Genomic DNA, 10,379 nt, shown 5'->3' on the forward strand with positions numbered 1-10,379 from the left:
GATCTGTCCACTGCTGAGAGATGTGATCAGGTCCCCCAATATTATCATAGAGCAGATGCTTCTGTCACTCTGAAATGGGTTTTGTGGAAGGAGACATACTCTTCTTTTCTTTGTCTCTGCTGGTGACTCTTCTTGTGTGAACACTCCAGTGGTTGGCGGACCATCTGCATAGTGGCTGTGGTGTCTAGCCGCTTTTGCAGCAGCCATGGTTATTGTGGTGGCTGTGGTGGGCCACCCACGTGGGGGGGCTGTTTTTGGCATGCTCCTTGGCACTGGTGGTATGCCTGGTTGTGGGGTGTGTTTGGTCCCCTTCTCTATGCCTCTGGTCCCTGTGCAGGGCCCAAGGCACTGACGCCATGTGCCTGGTTGTGGGAGAGGGGTCCAGTCCCCTTCTCCATGTCCTGGGTCCCTAGGTGGGCCCTGAGGTACAGGCACAGTGTGCCTGGCTGTGGGAGAGAGGTCCATTCCCCTTCTCCTTGCCTCAGGTCCCCAGGCAGGCCCCAAGATGCTGGCGTGGTGTGCCTGGTTGTGGAAGAGAGGCCCAGTCCCCTTCTCCATACCCTGGGTCCCCGGGTGGGCACCAAGGTGCTGGCATGTTGTGCCTGGTTGTGGGAGGGAGGTCCGGTCCCCATCACCAGACCCCAGGTCCCTGGGTGGGCCCCAAGGCACCGGCTCAGTGTGCCTGGTTGTGGGAGAGAGGTCTGTTCCCCTTCTCCTTGCCTCAGGTCCCCGGGCAGGCCCCAAGGTGCTGGCGTGGTGTGCCTGGTTGTGGGAGGGGGGTCCAGACCTCTTCTCCATGCTTCAGGTCCCCAGTCTGGCCCCGAGGCACTGGTGCAGTTTGCCTGGAAGTGGGAGTGGGGTCCAATCCCCAGATCCAAGCCTCTAGTTCCCAGGCAGGCCCCAAGGTGCTGGTGGTGTGTCTGGCCCAGAACTAATTTTTTGTCCTTTGCTTCTAATACAGGGGAACTTCCTGTGGGAACCAGTACTTGAGCTGTGTGGTTGTTTAAATTGCTACTTTGCTGCTGTTTCCCTAGGGAAGGCTTTTTGTGCAGCTCAGGGTTTAATGGCTGACCTTATAGGTACTTCCAGCTCTCCAGAGATCCGGTGTTCTGTGTTCTGTAGAATCTCTGATGTGGGCCTGAATTTTTTCATCAAACTGCACCCCATGCAATTCTGTATTCCCGACCAGTCTCCTCTGAGTGGTCCTGTGCTGATCGGGGGGCAGATCAACTGTCCTTGCTGTGCCCCTGGTGGGTACGTCTCCCCCACTGCCCATGTTGCAAACGTTTCCCATGGGACGGGCCCTGCACCAGTCCCTCGCGATGACTCACCGGCCTCTGAATGGCTCCCTTTTTTCAGTTGTTCTGGCTCCTCGCTCCGGTGTGGGTCCATGGGAACCCTATTAGTGGTCTTGCTGTCCTGGGAACCCTATTAGTGGTCTTGCTGTCCTGGGGGCCGCCAAGGCCCTATTCTCACCTTCCGCCTCCAAGTAACCCCATCTGAAGGGCACAGCTGCAGCTTCTGCCGGCTCCTGCTCCATGCGCTCATCTGCTTGAGCCTTAAAGCAACTGTAGCCCGAAATGCTCAGAACAGCTTTTTCTTTCTCTCATCGTAGTTTCTCCTGCCTTCATGAACTCCATAGGTCTCTCCTCCTCTTCCCCTGAGCTCCAGACGCCCCAGCTTGGCTGATGTTACATTTTTATAGTTGTAAATTGGTTGATTTGTGGGAGAGAGTGACGCTGTGGACCGTCTATTCCGCCATCTTGATTGTCCCCATCCCACCTCTTCTCTCATTTTTTCTCTTTCCTTCAACAATACACCCTCAATACACACACACACACATAAACACACATGCACACACATACACACACACACTTATCTTCTCACCTGGTTCTTGTTTATTCATTTTTTTCATTCAAACATCTTGCAGATATGTATATGTAGCACTCTGCCAGGTACTACGGGGAGAGGGATACAAAAATAATTACAACATTGTTATGCTCTTAACAATGTATAATTTAATGGGGTGAAAAATAATTATAGCCGGGGCTGGCCTGTGGCTCACTTGGGAGAGTGTGGTGCTGATAACACCAAGGCCACAGGTTCGGATCCCATATAGGGATGGCCGGTTAGCTCACTGGGTGAGCGAGGTGCTGACAACACCAAGTCAAGGGTTAAGATCCCCTTACCACCAGTCATCTTTTTAAAAAAAGAAAAATGATTATACTGTAGGGCAAAGTGAAGCAAACAAGAGAGGTACAAGGAACTGTTAAGAGCCCAACAGAAGACATGTTAATTTTGTAGGAAGAAGGAGTCAGGGTGGGAATTGCAGAGGGCATAACAAAGGACTTGAACAAAGCTGGGAGGGGTTTAGTCAGATATATTGGGTGGATATGGAGCTCTCTGCACCCACCCCTTACTGTCTTCACCCTCACTGTTGCCCAGAAGAGGCACGTTCTTCTGAGATCCCTGGCTCTGGAGCCACCTCAGCCAACATCTAGTCCCTCAGTCATATGAAAGCAGCTCTTTCCAGCTTCCCAAAACTCTTCTTTCTCAGGCTTTTTGCAAAAAATATTCGCAATGCTCTGAAGAGGAGTCAGTGCCTGAATGTAAATAACTACCTTCAGCCCCAGGGTCAGCCCCTGTACTATCTGGTTTCAGTGGCCTTCTCTTCTGGGCCCAGTGGTCTCTCCTCTAGGAACACTCAAAAAATAAATCTATGACTTCCAAACTTAAAAGGCAGGACTCATGGCCTCCTTACCAAAGGCCTTTACACATAAATCCCTGTATCTTCTCTGCCTCAAGTCTCACAGTTCCAAACTGCTGGCTCTTCTGATGTGACTCATTCTGAAGCTTTTTACTCCCTAGAGCCCCAGAGGTCCCTGAGATTGCTCACAGACCTTGAAAGGCATCACCACTGGGGCTGGAGGATTTGTGAAGCCAGAGCCCAGGAAGCAGAGCCTCCTCCAGCCTCAGCAATGAGGCCACTGCCCCACCCACTCTGTAGGGGGCAATTGTTGTCCGAGCTCAGAATCCACTTCCACCTGAAACAAAGTCATCTTCAGTATCAGGGATTCTGGTTTGGCCTATTCCCCAGAGAAAAACAAGCACTATTGCCGCTAGAGGGAGGCAGGCAGAAAAGAAGGAAAAGAGAACTCCAAGCTCCAGTCAAAATATGTGGGGGCGAGGCGGGCGATGGAGAGTAAGGATCCAGAACCAATTTAGCTAATGCTTAGGAGGCTCTAAATTGGGCTGAATGACCCCAGGAAAGCTACATTTTTAGGACTGTGGGGAGGCAGTATAACATAGTGGATAACACCAAAGGGTCTGGAGTCAAATGACGTGGTATCAAATCTGAGATGTGTGACCTTGGGTAAGTTATTTAAACTCTCTGAGCCTTAGGAAATGGAAAATGAAGATGTTAAAAGTATCTACCTAAGGGAAAAAAAGTACATATCTCACAGAATTATGGAGTTATTCAGTATATTAAATATGATGAATGCAAACTGCTTAACAGCATCACACACACTGTAAGCACTCAATGCTTGCCATTTAAACTAGAGAGAGAGGGAGGGGGGGAGAGAGAGAGAGAGAGAGAGAGAGAGAGAGGGAGGGAGAGAGAGAGAGAGAGAGAGAACATATTTAAAGATCAATAGAGTGTTGACATAATGGCTAAGGTAGGAGCCAGAGTATGTGAAACCACAAAAGAGAGTAATCTTCACAGTGGTTCTTTTCTTTTGGGGGATGCTGGAAGTTTCTCTGGAAGAAAGCAGCAGACTTTATCTCTGGAAGCAAGCCACGGGTCTGGCCCAGCATTCCTGAGATGAGCAGAAATGGGCAGAAGAAAGCTTGAGAGGAACACAGGCCAGACTAACGTCTTTTTGAAAAGGGGGGGGGGGGGGGGGAAAAGAGAGCAGAAAAAAGACAAAAAGTTTGTCTCCCCCAGCCTCACCCCAGCCAGGCTAAAACCCCTCTGCCCTCCAAATAACTCCTGTCACAGACTGGAACCCAACTCAAGAGCTGGCTGTGGTGGAGCCTTACTTATCCATGCCAATCTGAGTTTCTAAGAGCCTTGGAAAAGGTGAGACTAAGGGGTATGGAGCCATATACATGGCCTGTGACCTCCAGGTGGATGGAGCTCTTTAGGCCCCAGCAGCCTCTGGCCCAATGTAGTGCAACCTACCGAGGTCCAGGAACCTCTAAGTCAGCATGCACTGAGTTGTCAGGATGGGCAGATCCTGAAGATGTCCATGCCCCTTCCTTTATGGGTTGGGTCTGGGTAGAAAGAAGGATTCTTGGTTCTCTTACTCATTTGTGGTTTATTCTCTTGCACATTCCGCCAGAAGCCATTTCAGGCTTGCTCCTCACTCGATGACTGCACTGTCTACCGAAAGGACTGTAGCCTTTAGAATGAACTCTCTCAGCTACTTTAATACAGCAGATAAAGTAGATAAAACTTTAATATACCTTTATTACCCTGGAAGGTAAACAAATCTGCCCCAAGGAGGGGAAGGAGATATCTCTAACTTCTATTTTATAATGGAAATGAATCTGCTGCAGAGGAAGTCACTGTGGATAGCTGTCCAAGTCTACTTGCTTATACAAACATTCTTGAATAGTCTAAAACAAGTTAGTTCTTAATGCTTAGATGTGTAGAAACATGAAAGATCCGTGGAGAATTGTCTCCCAACCCACAGCTTACTACTCCAATCTTGCTCCTCCGTCATTCCCCACTCTACTGCCCAAGATCAGAACCTTATCACTGACACAGCCTCATTCACTCTGCTTCTTTCCCACTCTCCCAGCAGGACCAGCAGCTCATCCAGTGATGATAACATGTTCCTTCCTGCCCCCATGCCTTGTTGCTCTCATTCCCTCTATCTTAAATGCCTTATTTCATCCTCTCCACCTATGAAAATCCCACCACTCTTCAAGCTATAGCTTAAATGCTAACTTCTCACTCAAGTTTTGTGAGCACACTCTAGTCCCCAGAATGCCTCTTTTGCCCCTCTGAATGCCTCTAGCACTTATCAGATGCTATGACACACAGTTTTGGCATTTTATAATTTTGACCCAACAATGATTTCCCAAGAGTACATTCTTTCTCCCCAAGTATGTTTTTAAGGACCCTGAGAGTAGGAACTATGTCAACATTTTTTTGTACACCCCCACCCCAGTCCCAAAACTAAGGACAGTCCCAAGCACAAAGTAAAGGTCTTATAATTGACTTGGAGTTTACTAATCCCTCTAGTAACTTTCTTTCTTTCTTTTTTATTTTTTTGGTAGCATGAGAGTAGGAACTATGTCAACATTTTTTTGTACACCCCCACCCCAGTCCCAAAACTAAGGATAGTCCCAAGCACAAAGTAAAGGTCTTATAATTGACTTGGAGTTTACTAATCCCTCTAGTAACTTTCTTTCTTTCTTTTTTATTTTTTTGGTAGCAGGCCGGTACAGGGATCCGAACCCTTGACCCCTCTAGTTTCTTTCTTGGTTTGGCACTACCAACCCACTCTTAATGTCAATCTGATGGCCATCTCTTTCCAGTTCAAGGCTCCATCACTGAATCCTCCCCCAAGAAAAAAGAAACAGGTCAACCTATCCAAAAGTAGAAGATGGATAAAAGCCAATTGTGGAGTGAGGGGTGACAGGGGTGGGTAATTACTTTAGAGTGAGGAAGAAGGCACAGACTCGGCTACCCCAAAGAGCTCGTCTATGCAGGTGGCTTGCTCAGGTACAAGGGCAGATTTTTCCTTCACCTTGTTCAGTGGGGGAAATTGCACAGCAAAACAGGCCCGGGAGTCACAGCTCTTTCAGTTAACATATGGAGCTATTTTCCCATGAGGGCCTGGATCACAAGGGGTTACAGCAGCAGTCCTATGTGAGACCCAGAACCCCTACTTGAACAAAATATACCCTGGGGTGTTGAATCACCAGTTCAAACTTCCCTCACATTTATGGTGTGGTTTCTCTCAAGGATCTCTGCTGCTTTCTTCTATCATTCCTTTGTATCATGACTATTCACAGTGAGGGCCACCACAGTCCCCCAGACATCTTTAAGACTCACTAGGGGGAGATTAGACCCAACCTCTTTTATTCCAGAAGGTTTCTTCACTCAGCACCCTGAAACTAAATGGAAATGGATATTTTTGAAGGACAGATGACATCTTTCTCCTCTGGCTAACAAAGGCTAAATCCTAAGCCTTGCCCAGCCAGAAATGTCCTGTTACACCCTATCATCTGTCACAGTTAAAAAAAAGTAGAGAGTGAGAAATCTAAGAATGCTTGCTGACACTTCAGTGGGGCCTTCCAGAATGGTAAATTCCTTTAGGATACAGACTATTGGAACAAGGTGAGCTAAATGACCACAACCTAGAGTTAGGACTTTGACTTGTAAACTCAGAAACTCAGTATCATCACCGTGATGGTTGATTTTATGTGTCAACTTGAGTGAGCCATGGGGTGCCCAGATTAAACATTGTTTCTGAGTGTGTCCATGGTGGTGTTTCTGAATGAGACTAGCATTTGAATTGGTGGATTTAGCAAAGTAGATTGGCCTCCCCAATGTGGTTGGGCATCATCCATTCCATTGACAGCCTGAATAGAACAAAAGGTATAGGAAAGAGGAATTTGTCCCTCTTTTTCTGCCTTACTGCTGAGCTGGGACATCTCATCTCATCTTCTCCTGCCCTTTGAATGTAATTTACATCATCAGCTCTTCTGGTTCTTGTGTCTTTGGACTTGGACTGAATTACACCTCTGGTTTCCTAGGTCTCCAGTTTGCAAATGCAGATCTTAGGACTTCTTAACCTCCATAATCACATGAGCCAATTCCTCATAATAAATCGCTCTATATATGTGTACACACACACACACCCTACTGCTTCTGTTTCTCCGGAGACCCTGACTATTCCTGGAAAAGCTCACAAGACGCATATGCTTAAACCAATATTAACTACCAAGTGGACAAAAACAGTCATGAGCACAGGTGGAGGCATTTTTCTCCTATATGAAAATCTATTCAGAAGCCAAATAATAATCAGAAGATGGCATAATGAATATGGAATAAGAAAAAAGGGAGGTAGCTGGAGCTAGGGTATATTTCGTCTGGGTCCTAATGAGACCAGAAAGAAATTCCTTGCCCCATGAGAATGCAAATCTGTAGTTACACACATATATATGCCCACTAGGTCTGGAGTGCTAAGAAAACATCAAACATTCTTGCTCTCTGAGTTGTCCTTCTAGGCTCTCTGTTGCCCCTCTCACACATTCTCTCTTCATTCTGTACAACTAATTAGATTTAAGAGTTCTTAATTACAGTCACACATTCCAAACAGGTCTTCTCGAACTTACACATCCAAATCAGATGACTAGTCTGAATTGTTCTTGTCACATCCAAGACACGTTTACTGAGACTCTTTAGTTTTATGGAGGGTTCAATTCATCTGCTTCTCTTATTTCCAAGCCTTTGGAGGGAACCTCACTCTTCCGTGCAGTCTCTATTATTTCTTACACAGACTTTTCCGTAAAATACATACATACTTTAAAGTCAATCACAAAAGGAGAGCTCCTTTAACAGCCATCACATGATTGGGGTTTTGTTGACTATAAGCTAAAAAGGGCCGATCAGTCTCCTCTGCCCTTGGCTAACCATTCCTCACACTTTCTGGTGATCATTGGGGGGAGGACCGGAAGAGGCTCTGGCATCGACGTCCCCCAAATTGAGGGCCCCAAATTGATTATCACGGCACTTCAGGTGACCCAAATAGTTCCATTTCACAAACGTGTATTGAGCATCTACTACATTCCAGGCACTGTGATTATAATGGACTGCTTTACTTTTTGCCGAGGGAGCTACGAGAAGTTGATAAGTACTTCACAATTCAAGACAAATTAGGTAGCATTACTCCACAGCAGGTACTCAAAAAAAGAAACTTGTTAAGGGGGTTTGGTGAACCCTAGCAGCATAATATCAGGTTTACCTCAGGGCACTGAACCGTAGTGACTCGGTAACATGAACTCTCCGTCTCTCGGTAGCTCCCGCCCACACAGCCCAGACGCACAGCCTTCTAGGACCTGGGCGGGGCCAGCCTCCCTACGTCCGGGCCGATGCTCCGCCCACACGTTACTGTTCAAGGAATCCCGGCCCTCATTGGCGGCGAAGGGAAACGATGAACCAATCCACATAGAGCTTAACGCCCTCCTCTCGGGATCACTTCCGCCGCTGGGGTCAGGTTCCTTCCGGCTTGCTCGGCATCGCTCGAGCCGCTGGAGCCAAGATGGAGGAATACGCGCGTGAACCTTGGTAAACCTCTTTCGCTATTCTTGCCTTCCTTTTGCTCCTCTGCCCACGGCCCTCGCCCTCCCCTGTCCATTCTCCCGAGATGCAAGCCGAACTCAGCCTCAGGCTCGTCATCGTGGGCTTGGTAACTGTGGGCAGTGCGGACATGAGCGGCCAGTCGGGTTCCCAGCCCTGTACTTCCCCGGCCACATGAGCCTCACCGTCCCCAACCCAGCACCCCGTTGACGTTGAGGGGGATAGTGAAGAGGTCCAGGCTTGGGCTCGATGGAGCCTCGGAACCTCCTCCCAGCGCAGGGCACCGTCGACCTTGTGCGGGGTCGTAGTAGTCCAGTCTGCCCGCTGAGGTGACCTTGGACGCGTCCCTGTGCCTCGTTTTGCTTAGTTCCTACGTGGAGGAAGGGAAGATAGGTCTCTGAGGGAGTGCCATTCTTGAGGCTTATTTGTATCGTGATATGTGTTCGTAGGGTGAAGCATATCGAATGAGTGGAACAGATTTTACCCAATGGGATGTGAATAAGCCCTAGTAGGTCGGAACCGCTTGGAATTCTGCTTTGGGGGAAGAGGAAGACAAAAATTACGTGGAAAACAAAGATAGGAACGTGTGTTTCTTGAAAAGATATAAACAGAAGTTCATTCATTCATTCAGCATTTATTGAGCGAGGGCTGTGTGCTAGCACTTGATTAGCTTCCAGGAATAAAAGCATGAATAAATCAAATAGATAATTATAAAACAGTGTAATTGCTGTGAGAGAGAAGACCTAGGGTGTATGAGTTTAAAGCTTCTGGAATCATAAGTGAACAAACAAATCTTGATATTTGGGTTAATCACCTATTTTATTGTGTAAGAGCAAGATCCAAAGTGTCCTCAGGTTGTGTAAGTGCCTAGGACTTTTGAATTATTAACTTGCTAGCTAGCAGTAGCCCCGTTGCCTGCTTTGTGGTCTCCCTACTCCCCAAATGGCCTACAGGATATATATGCTTCAGTGCCTGCTGGCTCTTCAAACTTACCTTCTTCAAAGGCAGTTATCCCCCTTCCTGTTTTGTGCTTAATTAGATATGCAGGACTCAGCACACTGTAAACTGCTGTTGGATATGGTATAATGAATGATACAGGTTAGCAGGGGGGATAAAAGTATTTCACTTTATTGAGTTTAAAATCTTATAAAAATAATGTTTTCATTTGTTAAACCTTTGCTTTCTCTTAGTACATACATCCTCTGTTATCTGGTTAGTTTTATAGTCAAAACTGCTTTGATCTTCTCACTACCCTCTCTGGTTAAAGAATTTTCTCAAGTCATCCACGCTCAAAACTGAGCCTCTCTGTTCATCTGTAAAATGGAATATTCTTTTGCAAAGTTAAAATATTAAGTATTCTATAAGAAAATAACCTAGCTTTCTTGGAATTCATAGGTTTTTGTTTGCATTATAGGGCACCCAAAACATAGTTGATACTTAATAAATGGTAGTGTTTAATCTTGTTACCGTTAGTTATTGGTTCACTGTTGCCTGCCTTTGTCTGTCATTTACATTCTTTCAGAGTCTGGCTTCAATCTTCCTGTCATGTAGCCCATAACTTCTCTGCCAGACTTTGTTCATACTATCTCCATCTCACCTTTGTTTCAGACATCGTCTCTTAGAATACTCTGGATGTTCTCTAATCTGGATCTTGCTGTTCTTTATTACCTGTTTTTTTTTTTTTTCTTTTCCTTTTTGTCTCTTTTCCATGTATTTTCCCTTGAAGCTCAATAAAGCTATTCACCTTTTTGAACAAGAAAACAAAGATTTTGACCAATAACTTCTTTTCAGGTTTCCTTTAATTAGCCTTCATCGAAAAAAAGAGTACACTCACCACTGTCCTAGGTCATCCTAGGGAAAGAGGCACAGAGGCCAGTCAAAAAATTATTGCAATAATTTTGGTTTAAAAAAGACTAGTATCTTTTTTTTTTCCGCCCTCGGTGTTGCACCTGCACCGCGCTCAGCCAGTGAGCGGGAACCGGTCTCCACATGGGATCCGAACCCTCGGCGGGAGCCGCGCTCCCAAGCGGCACACTCTCCAGTGTGCCACTGGGCCAGCCCT

The 10,379-nt window shown here is 46.7% G+C and overlaps 2 protein-coding genes across 2 annotated transcripts in view; one reads left to right on the forward strand and one right to left on the reverse strand.

The window, feature by feature from the left end:
• The window catches only part of LMOD1 (leiomodin 1 (smooth muscle)), a 51,698-nt gene extending 44,327 nt beyond the window's left edge, over positions 1 to 7,371 (reverse strand). Inside the window, exons 1-2 of the mRNA XM_008586416.1 lie at positions 7,354 to 7,371; positions 1,888 to 1,958 (exon numbers count right to left, since the gene is read on the reverse strand). The gene's annotated coding sequence lies outside the window, so the exon portion shown is untranslated. The remainder of the gene's footprint in view (positions 1 to 1,887; positions 1,959 to 7,353) is intronic.
• Positions 7,372 to 8,232: 861 nt separating this feature from the next.
• TIMM17A (translocase of inner mitochondrial membrane 17 homolog A (yeast)) overlaps positions 8,233 to 10,379 on the forward strand; it is a 14,723-nt gene continuing 12,576 nt past the window's right edge. Inside the window, exon 1 of the mRNA XM_008586418.1 lies at positions 8,233 to 8,305. Coding sequence (XP_008584640.1) covers positions 8,280 to 8,305 — 26 coding nt within the window. The 5' untranslated portion in view covers positions 8,233 to 8,279. The remainder of the gene's footprint in view (positions 8,306 to 10,379) is intronic.

This window comes from Galeopterus variegatus, unplaced genomic scaffold (assembly GCF_000696425.1).
Source record: "Galeopterus variegatus unplaced genomic scaffold, G_variegatus-3.0.2 Scaffold3978, whole genome shotgun sequence".
NCBI classification, from domain to species: Eukaryota; Metazoa; Chordata; class Mammalia; order Dermoptera; family Cynocephalidae; genus Galeopterus; species Galeopterus variegatus.